The 20,619-nt window shown below is 38.5% G+C and overlaps 1 protein-coding gene across 1 annotated transcript; it reads right to left on the reverse strand.

The window, feature by feature from the left end:
* Window positions 1-3,159: 3,159 nt before the first annotated feature.
* Sym (symplekin scaffold protein) lies at window positions 3,160-19,615 on the reverse strand. The gene is made up of 13 exons (XM_028176189.2): window positions 19,430-19,615; window positions 19,106-19,299; window positions 18,515-18,710; window positions 17,221-17,402; window positions 14,478-16,063; window positions 13,327-13,563; window positions 12,104-12,337; window positions 11,316-11,422; window positions 10,158-10,263; window positions 8,193-8,311; window positions 7,339-7,482; window positions 6,685-6,900; window positions 3,160-4,828 (listed from the first exon to the last, which is right to left on the reverse strand). Exons 1-13 carry the CDS (start codon window positions 19,475-19,477, stop codon window positions 4,730-4,732), a joined length of 3,468 nt encoding a protein of 1,155 aa, XP_028031990.2. The 5' UTR covers window positions 19,478-19,615; the 3' UTR covers window positions 3,160-4,729.
* Window positions 19,616-20,619: the final 1,004 nt, after the last annotated feature.

Genomic DNA, 20,619 nt, shown 5'->3' on the forward strand with positions numbered 1-20,619 from the left:
CAACTGGAGAGTATGTTTCCTCATAATCGGTGCCTTTTCTTTGAGCATAGCCTTTTATTACAAGTCTTGGATTGTAACGGGTGACATTTCCATTTTGGTCTGTTTTAATTTTGAATACCCACTTGCATGGGAGAGCTTTTTTACCTGGAGGAAGTTCTGTCAATGACCAAGTTTTATTTTTCATAAGGGAACTATATTCTTCATCCATGGCTCTCTTCCATTCTGCAGCTTGTGAAGATGTCAGTACCTCCTCAACTGTTTGTGGATCAGTCAAATCTGAATACAAACACAATAGGCTCGTTTTGCCATCCTGTGTATCACATTGTTTATTTCGGTGCCTTAATGTTATACTACTACTATAGTCTTGTCTTATCGGATAAGGCGGGTGATAAGTGGCATCTAGTTCCCCAGTGTCAGTGTCATACTCACTTGAGTCTTCACTATCACCTTTTCGTATATTTGAGTCTTTACTAGACATTACAGGTGCAGTTGCAGATGACTTCTGAGTGTGTATCTCTTGTTCCCGGCTGACACTGGAATTCTCTGAGTCCTCAGTTTCTGAAGGAACAGAACTGGCTGTGACTGTGCGATTATCCTCAATTGGAATAGAAGTTTCCACATTTTCAATAAAAATAACATCTCTGCTTTTGATTATTTTAAGTGTTTTAGGGTCCATTAAACGATATCCTTTGGAACTGTCGCAATAACCCATAAATATCATTTTTACTGATTTTTTATCCCATTTATGGCGTTTTTCCTTTGGCACATGGACCATAGCTTCAGAGCCAAATATTTTTAGATGTGATAAGTTAGGTTTCTTACCTTTCCACAATTCATATGGAGTTTTACCTTCTAATGACTTTGTCGGGGAACGATTCACAACATAAGCAGCAGTTGCTACTGCTTCAGCCCAGAATTTCTTTTCTAGGTTAGCATAAAATAACATGCATCTTGCGCGTTCAACTAAAGTCCTGTTCATTCTCTCGGCCAAGCCGTTCTGCTGTGGAGTATACGGAGTAGAGGTCTGATGAATTATACCATGATTAGATAGGCATTTTTCAAAATTATAGTTGCAGTATTCTTTGCCATTATCTGTGCGAAGCCTTTTAATTTTATAATTTAATTCATTCTCTACTTTCAGTTTAAAATCCTTAAAAATCTCTAATATTTTCAACTTGTCTTTAAGAAAATAGACATGAACCATTCGTGTGAAATCATCGGTGAAAGTAATGAAGTATTTCATACCTCCAAATGAAATGTTCTCCATAGGACCACACAAGTCAGAATGGATTAATTCTAAAGGTCTTGTAGCTCTTGTTCCAGTATTTTTAAAAGGTAACCTAGCTTGCTTACCTTCCATACAATGTGTGCAAGTGACATCATTTACATCTGGAGTCAGAGTCACTCCCTCAGAGCATGTAGGTAGCTTCTTTACATCAGACATATTCAAATGACCCATCCGCAGGTGCCACAGGTAAGTATTATTGCTATTCTTATTTCTTGAGACCAAGTGGGCCACTTCCTTACAGGTCTCTAATACATACAAACTATTCTTCAGCTTTGCAGAGCATATTACTTCACCTTTACTATTTCCAACTTCACATCCTTTGTCATTAAATGTGACCTTATGTCCATTTTTCACAATAGCTCCAACTGAGAGAAGATTAGTAGCCAGCCCGGGTACAAATAAAACATTTTTAACTTGTATTTTATTTTCTTGACTTAGCTGAATGTTCACACAGCCAACTCCATTCACGGCTAAGGGTTCTCTGTTAGCCACAGTGATGTTTTTTACAGATGATTCAGTGACATTATACATCCAATCAATTCTGCTTGTCATATGCATGGATGCACCGGAGTCAATGTACCATTCATCACTTACATTTTTGCTGACTGTAGCTGAAAAAGCTGCCACAAAACTAGTACTTTCTCCTTTGTTTGCTGTTTGTTTCTTTGGTAGTTTACAATATTTAGCGAAATGTCCATTCCTATTGCAGTTGAAGCATCTCGGACCCTTTGTTTTTATCGATGAGGTATTATTTCTGGGTTTTCTGGAATTTGTATAGAAGGCTGCTGATTTTGATGTATTAACTTCTTGTATAAGTTTAGATTTTACTGAATCAGCACTTATTTTAATGCCAGAGCTCTCTAAGCCCATAATCATGGGTTTATATTCTTCTGGTAAGCCAGCCAACATCAAGGTGCCAAGCCACTCATCATTGACATCAAAACCAATATTACGTAACTTGTGTGCTGTGTTCATTATTTTACTTACGTAATCTTCAACACTGTTACTTGAATCTAATGTGGTGTTGATCAAATCTTTAAGCAAACCTACCCTTCTTGTTAAACCATTATCATCAAATGCCTTTTGCAAATTTTCCCACACTTGTTTGGCGGTTTTACAGTCTTGCACATGGACATAATTTTGCGGATCCAGTAGTAAGATCAGCTTTGATTTCGCTTTGATATCTTTTACAGCATCCACCGGCTTGCCGTCGTGGCATTCGACACAACACCACAAGTCTTCATGTTCCAAATATGCTTTCATGCTGAATTTCCACGTGGCAAAGTTTTCTCTTCCTACCAGTTTTTCTAAATTAAACATATTTGGGCCCATCTTGCTTATCTTCACGAGAAATATTCAATTTTTGATGAACGATCCTACCCTTCAATTTGAATTGCAACGACAATTTTTTTCGGATTGAAGTTTTATCCACTTTATTATTATTTCCAGCTATACCACAACTAAACACAACTGAACCACGCTCTGCTACCATGTAGGAAAACTACGTGGTTGTGGAAGAAATAATGATACGTTTTTAGGATCACAATATAACTCGCATTTATTGGTAGAAAAATATAAAAGTACACAGAATGTCAGCTTGACAAGTAGTACAGAGTACAGCGCCCCAGGCGTAAGAAAAAGGAAACTAAAATGGCTGCATTCCATTTCTCTAACACTTAGCTATTGCTGTTCAAGGTTGATAAATCGAACAGCGCTAAATAACTCCAACTATTAAACTTGTTTTGATTTATCCTGTTTTTCTTTATTTTAATAGATCAGTTCAGAGACCACTTGGTTTTAAGCATCAACCGTGGGCAGATAGGCGATAATAGAAAATAAATTGAATTCTAAAAAGTAAAGAAAAACATCAATATAACCTCAATATTTTATTTTTAAAACTTAACATACTCAATTCACATATGTCGCCGAATTACACGTGATACTCATAAAAATATATTTACAAACTTTCTATTTTCTAGAAAAATTCCAATTACATTTATTTAAAAAAAAACGGACCGTACATGTTTGGAGGATCTCCGTTAGATACCTTCAGCTCTAACACTAGAAGCAGGCTGAGGAACCCCGGTAACCGTACTCGTCGAACTCGACAAAGAGGTCGACGTGCAACCTAACCCATGCATCAGCCCGCTGAGTTTCTCGCCGGATCTTCTCAGTGGGTCGCGATTCCGATCCGGTAGTAGATTCATTCGCGAAGCAATTGCTCTTGAGTTGTTAGGTCTCCTTCGGAGGCGCTCAGGCAGTTGTTAGCAAATCCCACCCCTCCTGGCTGAGCCTTTGCTCGCCCACCTGTCCTGGTGAAGCTGGAAAGGCCTCCGGGCCACCAGTAATCTTTCAATCATAAAAAAAAAAAAAAAAAAGGATCTCCGAATTGAGACTGGTAGGAGTGGAACTTGAGAGGACAAGGTTTTTTGACCGGTTAAAAATATATCCTATATTCTGTGGGCTTTAGGGCGAGTTTTTTTAACGTTCTCGATAGCGTAAAAGTTAACTCAAATTTGTATGGAGTTGGAACGTTTGCCTGCGTTTGCCGCTAGGGGCACTGTTTCAATTCCATACAAATTTGAGTTAACTTTTACGCCATCGAGAACGTTAAAAAACTCACACTAAACACACTGATTGCATACAATACTACAATATTTCATTTACAATAGGTGGCCTGGAAAAATTTAATTGTGATTTGTACAGTGCCGTTGCTTAGCATGTTCACCACGGTAGTACCACGTTTATAAATTTAAGATTTTCAATTGTACAAATGTAAAAAATCTAGCTTTAAATATACATATATTTTTGCTTGTAAATTCTTGACACCAGAACTGTAATGTTAGTATTATGAGCAGAAATTACATTGTTAACACTTCCAAAAACAGCATTGCTAATGTAGAGCTTATAAAATCTTTGAATGAGTACTAGTAGGTGACATTTTCATGGAACATTTCACTCCGACCAACTCAGAATGCTTCGTACACTTTGGTCCAATAATTTCTAAGTACAATTAGCACATCGTCGTTGCCAATTTGAAATCTTCTATGTGTATAAATGTAGATTTCGAGAAAATCTAATAAAACTACCTCCTGAAAAAAAAATGCAAATATTATATTTGCACATAGGATACTTTGATCTAAAATAAAATTCAAACCGACATTTAGGATTTTTTAAGATTGACGCGTAATAAAATGAAATATTGAGATATGCACATGGGAGTTTTTGCTGAGTATATATAGGGTATTCAAAATAATTTTCGTAATATATGAAAACATCATTTTGGCCCAAAATGTCAGATAGAAGATTTTAAATTGAAACCACGACATATAGCTTGCGATAAAGTCAAATCAAATTACATAATAAATCCAATATGTTACGAAGACACTAGCGGTAAGATATTACTAGACTGGATTTACAAATTGACTATTTAATTATTTATTACTCCATTCCTGGGGGTAGGGGCTCGATTGGGTTCTGTTCGGGGATCAGGTTAGGCTGGCTCATTGTGACTTGCGACGCTGGATATTGGGTTTCTGTCTGTATGGAAAATACAATATTTCATTAGCTCACGGTTGCAGTTATGTATAATAAATACGTGGTCCCCTTTACTGGAGCGCTATGACATGTCCTTCTTCAAACGAGGCTTGTGGAGAGTACTTAGGCGACGGCTTGGCTCTGTCCCTGGCATTGCTGAAGTCCATGGGCGACGGTAATCACTCACCATCAGGTGGGCCGTACGCTCGTCTGCCTACTAGGGCAATGTGAAATACGCACTAAACATTATTGGCACAGCGCCATCTGGCGTAGAGACGGACTAGAATGTTTTTTTATACAAAATACATTTTTCTTTTATCGAATTTAAGCTTATCAATGTACTAAGTTTTGGACTATTTTTGAATGACTCTTTGTTTCAATTTGATTCACAAACGACATTAAACATCTTTATTGGCGGTAGGAGCTTTTGCGAGTCCGCACGTGTAGGTACCACCACCCTGCTTATTTCTGCCGTGAAGCAGTAATGCGGTTTTTTTTATTGTTTAGATGGGTGGATGAGCTCACAGCTCACCTGGTGTTAAGTGGTTACTGGAGCCCATAGACATCTACAACCTTGAGATATAAGTTCTAAGGTCTCAGATAGTTACAACAGCTGCCCCACCCTTCATACCGAAACGCGTTTTGGTTTGAAGGGCGGGGCAGCCGTTGTACCGTAAAAACTGAGACCTTACAACTCATGTGTCAAGGTAGGTGGCGGCATTGTCGTTGTCAAACCAAAATCTGCTATATGCACTTTTTGAGATTTTCACTTTTTGACTATTTCGTATAGTTACACAGCCCTCCCTATCTACCGTATAAAAAAAACTGTTATGTGTCTCTATAGCTTTAATATTTCATAAGCTTTTATTTTATAAGCTTTCATTTGATATAGTTCTTAAAATTGACTTTCATATAAAATTTTATACGAAAACGTTTTTACTCTCCTTCTTTTTCTCTACCTTATCCCACTAGGTGGTGTCGGCACAGCTAATTTTCCTCTTCCATTCTCTTCTATCAGCCGTCAGCTCAACTCTCACTCCTCTCTCTCTCATATCGTCATTCACACACTCCATCCATGTCTTCTTCGGTCGACCTCTTCGCCCTCTACCTTGCACTACCATTTCCATACATCTCTTAGTCACATGCGTCTTCTCTTTATGCACCACATGTCGATACCACGCAAATGTTTTTGCTAGTTAATTCAAAATAGTTTTTGCACATAGCAGCTTTTTGGTTTGACAACGACGATTTACTTCGTAGATGTCTATGGGCCGTGTGTCTGTGGACCGTGTCTGTGGGCCGTTTTTATGGGTCATGTATCTATGTGCCGTGTGTCTATGGGTCGTCTGTCTGTGGGTCGTATGTCTGTGGGTCGTGTGTCTGTGGGTCGTGTGTCTGTGGGTCGTGTGTCTGTGGGTCGTGTGTCTGTGGGTCGTGTGTCTGTGGGTCGTGTGTCTGTGGTCGTGTGTCTGTGGGTCGTGTGTCTGTGGGTCGTGTGTCTGTGGGTCGTGTGTCTGTGGGTCGTGTGTCTGTGGGTCGTGTGTTTGTGGGTCGTGTGTCTGTGTTCCGTGTGTCTCTAGGCCGTGTGTCTGTGGGTCGTGTGTCTGTTTGTCGTTGTCTGTGGTCTGTGTGTTTCTATGGGCCGTGTGTGTATGGGCTGTGTGTATGGGTCGTGTGTCTATGGGCCGTGTGTCTATGAGCCGTGTGTCTATGAGCCGTGTGTCTATTGGCCGTTTGTCTATGGGTCGTATGTCTGTGGGTCGTGTGTCTGTGTGCCGTGTGTCTATGAGCCGTGTGTCTATTGGCCGCGAGCTCGTCCGCTCCCTGCAAGAGTGAGCGAGCGGGAGTGGGTCGGGTACCTGGTGGCACAGCGCGGCGACGTGCGGCGGCAGCGCGGCGCGGCGCTCCGGCGGCAGGGCGGCCACGTGCGCGCGCAGGCCGCCCAACAGCCCCGGCGCCTTGTGCAGCCCTCCCAGCGCCGCCGCCGGCAGGGACGTCAGCAGACCGAACGACGCCGGCATCAGGCGCTCGCAGCTCTTGATCCAGCCCTCCCACGCCACCTTGTTCAGCCACGCCTGCAAGCCAACAGTCGACGGTTGCAATGCCATAATATGAATACTGAATGACAGTCGGTAGACAGCGGCTTGGCTATGCCCCTGGCATTGCTGAAGTCCATGGGCGACGGTAACGAATCACCATCAGGTCGGCCGTATGGTCGTCTGTCTACAAAGGCAATAAAAACATATCTTTTTTTTATGTCGAGATTACTTTTCTTCGTTTTTTATTATTCATAAAATGTAATTAATTAAAACGGTTTTACGTGCTGCTATAGATGTTTCACATCAAAAAGAAGTGATTTCTTTTTTTTTTGTGCTTTGCCATGGGGTAATATCAACTTACACAAAAATATTTCGGGGTAATAATTAAAAAGGTTCCCCGACCGCTGAGTTAAACCAATCGAGCTCAGACCGGGCGGTGTAAAGTGATGAACTTCCGTGAGCTATTGGACAGACCTCCTTTTCTATTAGCAGCTGCAGAATGTTCATGACGAGCGGACTGAGGGCGGGGTACAGGGTGAGGCTCTGCAGCACGGTCCGCATCATCAGAACAGGGATCTTCGGCTCCTCGACCAGCCTCTGCAATACTGCTGCCAGGACCTGTAAATCAAGGATGATTAATTGCATTTTTAAAACTATGCCTTACTTTCAGTGTGAAAGATATTAAATTCGTGGCAACGAAAACCACTGTATATGAACCATTCATGACGTCATCAACGTCAAATACACCTTTTAAAAGAAACATGTTGTTTTTTATTCACCGAACCATGTGTAAATAGATTTAAATTTAGTTAAATGTCTGTAAATTTAGTACCGTTTAGAAAAATCGTCACCATCCCAACAAAATATTATTGGGCGTTTGAGTTTGAATTTTGCAAAGACAAAAGAGTTCATAGTCATCAATAACGAATATTTGGTAATGACCAGTTGTTTCCGAATTGTCAATTTACTGGTGGTAGGACCTCTTGTGAGTCCGCACGGGTAGGTACCACCGCCCTGCCTATTCCTGCCGTGAAGCAGTAATGCGTTTCGGCTTGAAGGGTGGGGCAGCCGTTGTAACTGTACTGAGACGTTAGGACTTATATCTCAAGGTGGGTGGCGCATTTACGTCGTAGATGTCTATGGGTTCCAGTAACCACTTAACACCAGGTGGGCCGTGAGCTCGTCCACCCATCTAAGCAAAAAAAAAAAAAACCAAAGGGAGAATTTTGTATGAAAAAACAATTTAAATCTTGAAGCATTAGTGATTACGGTCGAAAATCGGTTATCGGCGAAATAAGTAATTGCATCGTAAAACAAACCAGACTTACGTCTTGCGTGTAAATGTTTTTCTCGGCGAAGCACAGCGCCGTCGCCTTTATGATGTACTTCAGGTCCGCCTTCTCAGGGTCGATGAGGTGCAGCTCTAGCAGCAGCTCCGCTGGTGACACTGGAACAACACGTGTATGGTTACAGGCGAACCCGGTGACCGCGAGAGCCATCTCTTGACTTGGTGGTAGGACCTCTTGTGAGTCCGCACAGGTAGGTACGTATTACCAGCCTGTCTATTTATTTTTTTATAAAATATTTATAGATTTCTGTACCTTTAGTATTAGTGACTAGTCATTTATCGATAGCAGTTTGCTAGTCTCTTGTCGCGGGGAAAATTGAAGAAATTGAGATGTGTAACGACCAGAGAACTTAATTAACTGCATTTAACATCTTTTTTTATTGCCCTTATAGGCAGACGAGACCAAGGCCCACCTGAATTCTGGCGTGAAGCGTGAATGCGTTTCGGTTTGAAGGGCGGGACAGCCGTTGTAACTATACTTGAGACCTTAGAACTTATATCTCAAGGTGGGTGGCGCATTTACGTTGTAGATGTCTATGGGCTCCAGTAACCACTGAGCACCAGGTGGGTTGTGAGCCCGTCCACCCATGAGAGCAATAAATAATAATAATAATAATAGCGAGATTCGAAAATAGTCCGAAAAAACAAAAATGTTACTACTAACGCCATCTAGTTGGGGGCAAATGAACGAAGCAGAAGAATCCATATTCCTGTTTTAGAGTAAAATATGATCGATTGCGTATCTTAAAAGTATCTAGTTACGTGCGAACTTCTAGTTCGGAACAAATCAAAATATATTTTGCTTGTTACTCGACGTTAGAGGCATACGGTCGGATGTGTGTGTGTTTTTTTTAAATCGTTTTCTCATTTATTCTAATTTAATTTTTGTTTTCTTTGGGGTATATTGACATCTCGATGAGTGGTATATAAATTCAGATTTTCTTATTAAACAATGATATATTATTATTAGATTTATTGTCTTTTGTAACCACTCGCGTATGATTATAAACATTAATATTATACTTACTGATTGCTATGTCTGAAAACAATCATATATTTTTTTAAATAATACATATAAAATCAATAGGTGATAGAGAATGTTTCGTGTGCCTGTTTTCATTTTGTCGTTTCGCTCATTATTTAAGATGGAAAAAGTACTACCTTAAACCTTTGTGGTCCTAAGACTAATTTAATGTAAGACTATTTATGTCCTATACGCACTCCGGACCTCCGATACTACAAAATTGAACCTGGTGTGGAATCAGTGTAAGGACATTACACTAAGTGTTTAATGGTCCAAATGAACATCAATCGATGGCTAAAGATCTACCAAAACTAGCGGTAATTATCATAGAAGTCGTCGTGGCTTAAAGGATAAGACGTCGAGTGCATTCGTAATTAACGATGCACCGGTGTTTGAATCCCGCAGGCGGGTACCAATTTTTTTAATGAAATATGTACTTGAGAAATGTTCACGATTGACTTCTAGGGTGAATGAATAATAACATATGGTAACAAAAATCAAACCAGCAAAATTAATTGCGTAATTAATGGTGGTAGGACCTCTTGTGAGTCCGCACGGTTAGATACCACCACCCTGCCTATTTCTGCAGTGAAGCAGTAATGCGTTTCGGTTTGAAGGCTGGAACAGCCGTTGTAACTATACTGAGACCTTAGAAGTCATACGTCAAGGTGGGTGGCGGCATTTACGTCGTAGATGTCTATGGGCTCCAGTAACCACTTAACATCAGGTGGGACGTGAGCACGTCTACCAATCAATGCAATAACAAAAAAAAGAAGTCAGATGCCTGAATCGCTATTAGCGATAAGACCGCCTAAAGTACAAACGTATCTGCTTGTTGACTGTCTAATGTTAATAGTGTTTTGGTGAGCAATAAAGTATGCTCTCTCTCTCTCTCAGACCCGCGTCGGTGGCGCCACCTACCGGGCGACTGCTCGTCGTACGTCCCGTTGATTCCCAACAGCTTGTTGAACACCTCCTTCACGACGGCAGGGTTGAGCTTGATTAGTTTCGGCAGGGCTGCCACGATCTGAAATTATTCATTTACATATTACCGTTTCGATTAAACCTTGGCATTAAAGGAGTCAGTTTTAACATGTAATTGCAATTATTATAGGGGACCGTTTTTGATTTTGACGTATTCTAAGAATTTTACCTCATACCTCATTGGTTGTCGAACATCAGTTCCTATACCAATCTAGATTATTTTTATTATTATTGCGTATCCGGATGAATTAACAGCCCATTTGGTGTTAAGTGGCCTGTGGGCATGGCGTGAATGCCGTGGCGATATCGAAGACTCAATTGAGGATTTCTATTAAAATATGTTGATATATTATGTATTTGTACAATATAATTGCATTTATGTACGGACCTTGAGGTGTCAAGCTGGTTCAATAAATATCTACACATTTACAAAGATTACAATTTGTAATGTTAAATTTGAGAAATGAAAAGACAGATATCTGATGAGAGTTTCATTGCATGTTTCATTCATGAGTCATGTGCGACTCAACGATTGTCCGGACGCTGGAAGAATACTTATTTATACTAAGGTAACGATTCAAAAATAAATACTAATATGTTATTGTTATTATTGTTACGCCGGTAAGAGTAAGGCCATCTATCGCCGAATAGTCGAATGAATATCGAAGGATCTAGTAGCGCTTAGAACCCTCGAGAAGTACGCCATCTATTGACAGACATCGGAAACTACTATTAGAGATGTGTGGAATATTCTCGATAATTCTAGGGATGTGGTATCGGCTATAAAAGCGTTGTAGAGATGGCACGCAGGCAGTTAATAATCGGAACTACTCGAAGCGAAACAGCGAACGGATCACCTGAAGCGAAGCGGAACAAGCGAATTGAGAGTTTTAAAGTGTTTGTTGAATGTTTTAAGTGCTTTAAGTGTTGAATACAGTTTTTAGTTGTACTTTGGTGGAATTTTATTTATCCCGAGCCCTAGCGCGTAACATTATATCATATCTATATAAATTTTACGTTAATTTTGCGTTAAATTTAAATGCTGAAGCGCATTGTTTTTTCCGGGGTGGTTTCAAATGAATGGTCACGATTTACCTCTCTCTTCGACAGTCCGGTGAGCACGGGAATCAAGAATCTAACGTCGGACACTCTGGTGGCGTATATGTTTCGTACTTTCGACACTAGTTCGGCTGTTGGCGGCACTAGCAACATAAAAAATAAACAATAAATAAAATAAACTGAAAAAATAATATTAAATTGGCTATCAAAATCTGGCGACGTTCGGCTGTGTTTCGCCAAACTTATATAACAAGTAAATACTTGTAACAATTGTAACAAATGCTAACACTTTTTGCGCTGTCCGTCTGTCGGATTTTGAGGGCATAGTAACAAATACCTTTCCCGAAACAGCCCACTGAGTTTCTCGCTAGATCCTCTCAGTGGGTCGCGTTTTCGATCCGGTGGTAGATTCAAACACTGCTCTTGCTAGGGTTAGTGTTAGCAAATTCTCTCAGGTTGAACACGTGAACTCACCTAGCCGTCCGCGCGAAACTAGAATAGCCACTTAGACTACCAGCTAATAGGTACGAAGGAAAATGTACTATTATATGACATTGACCATATACAGCGATCACATGTAGTGTTTAGCTTGATGTATAAAAAAGTTTTAATTATTAGACCTTGTTTCGTGATGGAAATTTTATGTGTATTCATTAGAATTACACTGGCCCTAGCAAGAGCCGTGCTTCGCAGAATCTACCACCGGATCGGAAACGCGACCCACTGAGAAAATCCGGCGAAAAACTCAGTGGGTTGTGTCTGTGGGTTAATTCGCTGGACGGTGACCGGTGCTTGAAGTACCTAAAAGCACCAACATTAGTTACCTTTCTCGGTCAGTATATGCACTAGTCTGGTGAGCAGAGTCTCTGCCCCTCGGGGACAGTTCTCGAGCAGTTCCCTGAAGGCGGGGCGCAGCGTGGCGTCGTCCTCGTCGAACTCGTTGTCGGGCAGGTCCTTGGATACCATCGCCCGGATCGGACCCTCGATGGTTCGCAGTACAACGCGCTTCGCCTCTGCACCGGAGCTGCCGTATATCCTTGCTATTTCCATCAGTAGTCCTAAAACATACGTCCAAGTGGCAGAGATTGCAGACAGGAGTGGGTTAGTGTTGGTACGGTGACTTTTTATTGACCTGGTAACTAAGACCAAAGTCTTATTTTAATTTTTAAGTCAAGTCTTATTTTAATTTTTATGAAAACAAGTTTTTGTATATCTAATATATAAAATTCTCGTGTCACAATGTTCGTTCCCATACTCCTCCGAAACCGCTTGACCAATTCTCATGAATTTTTTTATGCATATTCAGTAAGCCTGAGAATCGGCTACTATCTATTTTTTATACCTCTAAGTGATTAGGATTGTCCAACCCCAACAATTTTTTTTTTATTTAGACTTTTTTTTTGTTATAATGAGGTATTATGTGGTTGAATGAGGTTTTGTTATTTTTATTATATATTCTCTCATCGTTCACAGCACTACATACCTCTTTCACTCATTTACCACATCCTTACACACTTACAATAAGTTAGTTTCTTTTTCTACACTAGAAATTCCTAGAAATCTTATATATGACAAAACAACGTTTGCCGGGTCCGTTAGTGTATTTATATATATATTTATATGAAAAATGATATTATGAAATGAAATGAAGCTGACTAATGCAGAAATGAAATATTTCATGAAACGAGATGAGATGATATGGGATGAAATATCTCGGTAAAATGGTGGTCATTTACTCAGACTTTTTCAGTGGACTTTTTAGTACCATAAATAAAAAACAGTAAGATGCAAGTGGCTAAAGGCTTAGTACAACGAGCCACTTCAACATGAATGAACTTCGGAGTAAGCGCTTAACTACAAGTTATGTGATATAAAAATCCAGGCTAATAAAACAACATTAGTCTTATTTGTATTAATGAGATGCGTTTATGGGTTCCGGCAGTCACAGAGCAAAACGTGAGCTTGTTCAATTGTATACAAGAATTTTTTTTACAAAAGACCACTTTTCACAAGGAGTAATCGCTCTTACTATTAATCCAAACATTACCTTCTTTTTCTGGGAAGAGCGCCACAACTAAATTCAAGCATAGCTTATGTAAATTCTCATTCCACATGATCCTAGTTCTGGTGCTTGAAAGTTCCGGGGGCGGATGATTCAATGATATGAACCCTAAGTACAGGAGAGCGTGTTTCTCGATGACTTTCTTAACAGCTTCCGAGCCACGTTTGTAAACTTTTATGGTAGCTTTCAAAGCTATATCGCGGATTTCCTCATTTTCGCTCACTGAAAAAAAATTTGATTTATATTGGAATTCATTACTGGAAAATGTAGCTTGAATCTTAGGATTACTGGTTGTCCGGAGACCTTTCCAGCTTCACTAGGACAGGTGGACGAGCAAGGGCTCAGTCAGGAGGGGTGGGATTTGCTAACAGCTGCCCGAGTGCCTCCGAAGGAGACCTAACAACTCAAGAGCAGCTGCTTCACGAATGAATCTACTACAGAATCGGAATCGCGACCCACTGAGAAGATCCGGCGAGAAAGCGGGCTTAGCTTGAATCCTAGTAACACTGTATGGGCTATGTCGTCGTACCCACAGCAACAACATATGTTGTTTTAATTTATTATTCTTATAGAAGTAATCAATTTAAAATTTTTAACATCAAGACTATATTACGTTATCAGTCACAAAGTTATGTTTGGCGAATTTTCTGAACAAAAAAATTTTAATATATAAATATATATATTTTATTCTAAAAGGTATACATAGCCGCACTCGTACCAGATGCCGATAGAAAACCGCTGATCTTTATGATTATTGTTTAGGAACAATTGAAGCAAAGTTGTTTCTCATCGCAGATCTTTTTTAACTTTTGTCTTGACAGGAATGAATGGCACAACCTTTGTTTTTGAGTAAATGAAAAAAAGGTTGATCCTATGCACACACAAAATGGATTTAATTTAGGGACCTCAAATTTGTGGAGAATTGTATTATATTGTTATATATGTAGGGCTTCTTTCATCTTAGTAGATAAATGATAATGCTTTTTAAATAAGAAAAATTCCCAAAAAATCAGCCTATTAGTCACATGATGTGTGAACAAATAGACGAATAAATTATGCAAATACATTTTAACTTTTATAAAAAATGAATTCTTTTACCTATAAAATAAATATTAGTAAGTTAATAAGTTACTTACAAACATGACAGACCAACGATGTCACATATTTGTGTGCCCGAGGTGGTCTCATCAAACACAATTCCTCTAGCAACTCCAAAGCCAACAGAGCCACCTGATCTTCAGTGACCAAGTGCTTCAAATAATCCAGGGCCTCGTCCGTGATCACCGGACTCTCCAAATATATCTTCCTTAGTAAAACATCTTTGCATCCTTCCATGACAGGGTCGCCTCTCTCGGATATCTGGGTGACGAGAGCACAGAGCAACTGGTTGTAGTTTTGATCGTGCTTCTCGTGCAGTTTCGGTTGTAGGGTCACCGGATGTCGGTTAAAGCCCTGCATGAATGCGTATTCTTCATATAACCACTTCAAGGCGAGGTTGATGCGCTCGGCGGGATTGTCTAAAATGTAATTCAGTACTAGATCGCGCGTTTCCGGCGTGTAACTCGAAGCGAATATCGTGATGAATTTGGCCCGGATCTGTTCGGCTCCACCGATAGCGGCGTCTTTTTCCGCATTCAAAATCCTCTCAACGGCCTGCAGTATCAACTTTTGCTTTATTTCTTTTGGGATGGGCCGTGTTATTTCCTGTAGTTTCAATAGCTTCACTTTCTGTTTCAGTTTAGGCACCGTCGGAGTAGGTGGAGGAACCGGTTTCTCTTTCTCCTTTGCTTTCCTCTCTTCCTCCTTCAAATGTTCCTGTCTCGTTTCTTCCATTAGTTTAGAAACCGCACTCTCTATCTGCCTGTCTTTTGTTGACTCTTGTAATTTAGCTACAGCATTTTTGAGAGTGGTTTTCTCGTCATCTTCCCTTATTAACGGTATTTTCGCAGCTATATCGGACAAGCTCTGTTGTAATACTGTCTGTGTAGGTTGTGTATCTACCTCTATTGATTGTGTAACTATTTGTGTATTCTCCGATTCACCTCTTATTAAACTCATCAACATTTTAGTCAAGTTCTTCTTTTGTACTTTGCTACCAGAGTTAGGTATTGGCTTGTAATCATTTATGAACGAGGGCGGCATGTTATCTGGTAGACAATTCTGCAATGTTTTCATGACAAGATTAACAACATTGTCAACAGAATTTAAGCCTTCGAGGATACTGTCTTCTGTTGCAGAAGGTTTTGTGATGCTTGACTGGCTGTCATCATCATACATGAATTCACTACGGCTGTTACTGTCGCTACCTTGACTATTACTTTGAGGTGAATCGATTCTGAACCGTTTAGATGGTGTATCCCCATTCCTAATTTCCCCTAAGCGTTTGTTTCTTTTCTCTTTCGGTACTGCCTTATTAATCTCTTGTGCTGTCATTCCTATATCAATTAACAATTGAGTCAACTGCGGCATCATCTCATTAGAAGTTGATTGTTTTATTAAATTCAATATCTGCATTTTGAGATGTTTCCTGACTGAATTGACTTGAGACTGTGATAGAGTTGGAGGTAGTGTCGTGTGAAGATCACCTAGTGCTTGTATGACTCGGGGCAAGTATTTAGGACGGAATTTAGCTAAAGAACATAGCGTTGTCATACAAGCCATCAGGTTTACACTTGATATGTGCTGTGAATTATGAAATTTGACCAGTAGTTTGAAGATATGGCTGAAAAATAAGGTTTATAAAATAAAATTAAGCTAACATTATAATTTTTTATTTAATATTTTTGGGTCTGCAATAAAAAGTAGCTATTGAATGGTAAACAATCTCACACCTAATCTGGTGTCATTATAGACATAATTTGAATGCTGATGAGCCCTACCGCACTAAACGACTCCCCTGCACTCTTACCGCCCGGGGTCAGAACCCGGTCAGAGTAGGGGCGGTCCCGTGGTCAACAAAATGCTGATGACCCACCTTAAGATATGAGGTCAAAATGTGGGACTCAATGGTATCGTATGATGGCTATCTCGCTTAATAGAACTTGAGACTGTTTTGCCACAAAAAATATACATGTAATATACCTGTAGGGACTAACAAAACGCCTTACTACTCTGAATTAAGCAAATTACGGAGTTTATATTTTAAACACAATGTTTCCTTCACCATGGCAGTAATTAGTGAGCACTGTGCTGTTTTTTTTTTTTTTTTTTTTAATAAATATAAATAAATTAATAAATATTTACTAACAATCACGCCACGTTAACTGTTCCCGTGATAAGTTCGTAAAGAACTTGTGTTACAGGTACCAGATAACGGAAATAAATGTAAGATTTTTATTATACACATACATATATTTAATATACATCCATAACCCTGGAAAAGACATTTATATTTATCATACAAATATCTCCCCTTGGCGGGATTCGAACCCGCGACCCCCTTGTGTAGTGACCATGTCACTTACCACTACACCAGACGGCCGTTGTATACTTATCTCACTTAAAAAATGGTCTCTAACTGTGGGATTTCAACATAGACATTGGTACATTGAGTACACTACCAGTTTTATCCATAAGAGCACATTAGCTTTGCGTATGTACAAATAGCTTAAAACTTATTAGAGAATTATGTATTGGCTTATAATCTAGGGGCCAATTTACAATTCAAGAGGTAAATAATGATAAGACTAAACAGTTTCTATTGTTTTTTTTCACTTTGTTCAAGATGACGAAATTATACATCTTCCTACCAAACAAGTTTTAAGGAGAGTATTTCATGATTTACAGCAGCATAGCAGTGTCTATAACTACCAGTCGTTAGTCTTGAGATTTCCTTGATAAACTATTTATTACCATAATAAACATTTAAAAGATACTCACTCAGATTCCTCTTCGAGAGCTTTTCTATTGATAAAAGGAACATCTGATGGTAGGCTATCCAAACTGGATTCAGCATCAACAATATCACCGGGACTTTGTCGGAGCACAACCTCTTCCAGGAACTTAATAGAATGCGTTCTGATACCTTCATTCTCACTGTCGATCATGTTTAAAACCATCAACTGTAAAATGTTTTGTATAATTTAACATTGTGACATATAACATGACTTATTATAATGTATATAATATTTTGTACAAGTACAAATTACAAAATATGTGCAAATAAAAATATTTCTGTGTCTAGAAATATATAAAATTGAACTTGATTTTTAAGACCTAATCAGATTTCTAACATACAAATTAAATTACAAACAGTATTACAATAAATTTGCTCAAAGAAGTAAAGGACTGCTGACTGTAAATGAAGTATGTACTATTACTATTCAGAAATATAAAAAAAATATATCTTAGTTCAGTACTTTATGATCAGATTTATTTCAGCAACTGAATGATTGTGTACACTTTATTGTAAACAAAAATCAGTCAAAACAAAACTAGATTGCATGAATGTCTCACTAAGACTCACTCTCTTCAGATAATCTTAAGAAGGACAAAACTAATTTTAGGCAAGATATTAAATATATAGAAATTACTTTGAGTAATTTTTTTTATTGTTTAGATGGGTGGACGAGCTCACAGCCCACCTGGTGTTAAGTGGTTACTGGAGCCCATAGACATCTACAACGTAAATGCGCCACCCACCTTGAGATATAAGTCCTAAGATCTCAGTATAGTTACAACGCCTGCCCTACCCTTCAAACCGAAATGCATTACTGCTTCACGGCAGAAATAGGCAAGGCGGTGGTACCTACCCGCACGGACTCACAAAAGGTCCTATCACAAGTAATTATGCAAATTATAATTTTGCGGGTTTGATTTTTATTACACGATGTTATTCCTTCACTGTGGAAGTTAATTGTGAACATTTGTTGAGTACGTATTTCATTAGAAAAATAGGTACCCGCCTGCGGGATTCGAACACGTCGGACGTTAGAACAACGGACGTCTTTATCCTATAGGCCACGACGACTTCATCAATTCAGTCATAATAATTGTAGTAACGGCATGCGCCAAGCCTGCATGCACTCCACGCTCAAGTGCTACTTTGCTTTCAGCAAAATCTGCTTGTGTTTAATCCCCAACCCCTCCTTCTACCTACATCCCCTACAGACTTCATGTGACTATTGTCATTGAATTGCTGTCGCACACATAATAATCACACAGCTATGCTTACCTTTAATTCAGTTAAATGTTCCCATACATGTTTCATTTCAGAGACTTCAGCATCACCTTTACAGATCCACATTAACGTATTACGGTACAGTATACTGGCTGCTTGGATAGCCCTCTTCTGTACTGCAATGACTGGATCGAGGAGTAGGAGACGCAACTGAGCGACGATCTTGGGAAGAAGTTCAGGGTGACTTTTACTGTAATATTGTAGAAATGTTTTGTTGGTGTTAAACTAAGACCATATTATGCTCTCATTGCCTTTGACAGCAAAGAGTTTAACTTGCACTGTAACTTTTTTCTTTATACTTTAGGTTTTTAAATGTCATGAAAAAATCCCTTGTTCAGTCATAGTTAAATACTAAGAGCTCCAATGAATGGACAATATAAATCCATGACCATATCAATCTGTATAGTTTCCTTTTCACATGTATCAACATTGTTTGGTTAGGATTTGTTTATTATTTTTATTAACCCTCCTTTTGAAACAGAGAAACGTTATGTTTGGAAAATAGTTTTAAAATTAAAGCAGTACTAATTCAAGCTGTTAATCATTATAGTTATTTAATTGTGAAGCATGGTATTTGATAATCACCTCAACTCTTCAACAAAATACGCGACCTGTTTCTTTACGTCTGTATTTTTATCGCTGATGTAGCTTAGTATATTCTCCATGTATACTGGAATCATTTGCGAGCCTTGATGTAGCAGAACTTCTATGACTTTTCTCAATAAGCCTGCTTTTTTGTTTCCTTCCGCCATTCCAGTATCGTTTATCCATCGTATTAGCTGAAATTATGAATTTAGGAAATAAAAAATTGAGTGTGTGATATGGGATCTGTGTTAATTAAATATTAAAAACGGAGGAAAACGAAATAAAAATAGCGAACTTATCATGTTTTCTAAGACGCTAACGAACCTGATTTTGTACTGTAGTATTAGACGTGTGTCCGTGTTTATTCGACATTCTGTATTGTTCATATAATAAACAATTCCATTTATTATTTTATTTACAATATTTTGCAAAATTTTCAACGTAAGAAAAGGGCATCAAGAAATACGGTGATTATTCTCAAATATATTAAGTGTATAATCTATGGTGATTATCAAAATTAACACCGATTCTTAAATACACAGATTATTTTAATAGTTACCACGTAACATAAATATGTGTATTATCTATGACAACAATTCACAAAACTCTTGGACTTTTGGCGGGAGCGCGAGGAGTGAATTTGTGTGATTGGTTTTATTTTGTCTAATTAGTGTTTCTTCAGGTTTAAATGTGTAATAACGGTGGTTTATTAACTGTTTAATATCTGTGAAAGTACACAAATATGAGAAAATGAAGCAAAGCCGCTGGACGTAACTTCTCGGGATCCTCAAAAAGTCCACTGAAAAAGCTCAGTAAACGACCACTATTTTACTGAGATTATATTTCATCCGATATCATCTCATTTAATTTAATTGCATCCCAGTTGATTAATGTCTTAAATTAATCATCTTCATTTCTTTTAATTTCACTCCATATGAGTCGTCTATTATCAAAGGTGGCAATCTGTGCATTTGGACAAAAAAATGTTATTGATATGTCAATACAGATTGATTTGAATATAATCGTCTCCTTCAAAGAATACGGTTCAAAACCTGCATTAAATAAAGGTTAATACTTAACCTGTTATTTATCTAAGATGTCGTTGAGAAGAGTTTTGTGACTGCCAATGGAATACAAAGTCAATAATTCGTTTTTCTGATTTACCAATAATTGTCCAACAGTCACATTGCCGGCTTTGATAATAGTCGACTCATATTATCATTTTTCATAAAAATAAGAATATAAATTAAAATAAGACATGACTTAAAGGTCTTAGTTACCAGGTCGTAAAATCCCTTAATATTTTTTTGTCAATTTGACTTTGAAAGATGTTCTCGGGATTCTACAGAAAGTCCAGTGAAAAACTCTCAGTAAATTACTACCATTTTACTGAGATTATATTTCATCCCATATCATCTCATCTCATTTCATTTAATTTCTTCTCAGTTGATTAATGTCTCAAATTAATCATCTTCATTTCATTTCACTCCATATTATCATTTTTCATAAAAATA

Source organism: Bombyx mandarina, chromosome 18 (genome assembly GCF_030267445.1).
Source record: "Bombyx mandarina strain Sakado chromosome 18, ASM3026744v2".
Lineage (NCBI taxonomy): Eukaryota > Metazoa > Arthropoda > Insecta > Lepidoptera > Bombycidae > Bombyx > Bombyx mandarina.

What these genes read in the sequence shown, in the direction of transcription:
- Sym (XM_028176189.2), bottom strand. Translation starts at nt 19,477, where the DNA reads ATGTCGAATAAACACGGACACACGTCTAATACTACAGTACAAAATCAG. An exon ending in ATACTACAGTACAAAATCAG is followed by an intron (nt 19,300 to 19,429) that starts GTTCGTTAGCGT and finishes TCATAATTTCAG; the next exon opens with CTAATACGATGGATAAACGA. An exon ending in AGCTGCTAATAGAAAAGGAG is followed by an intron (nt 6,901 to 7,338) that starts GTCTGTCCAATA and finishes GTTGGCTTGCAG; the next exon opens with GCGTGGCTGAACAAGGTGGC.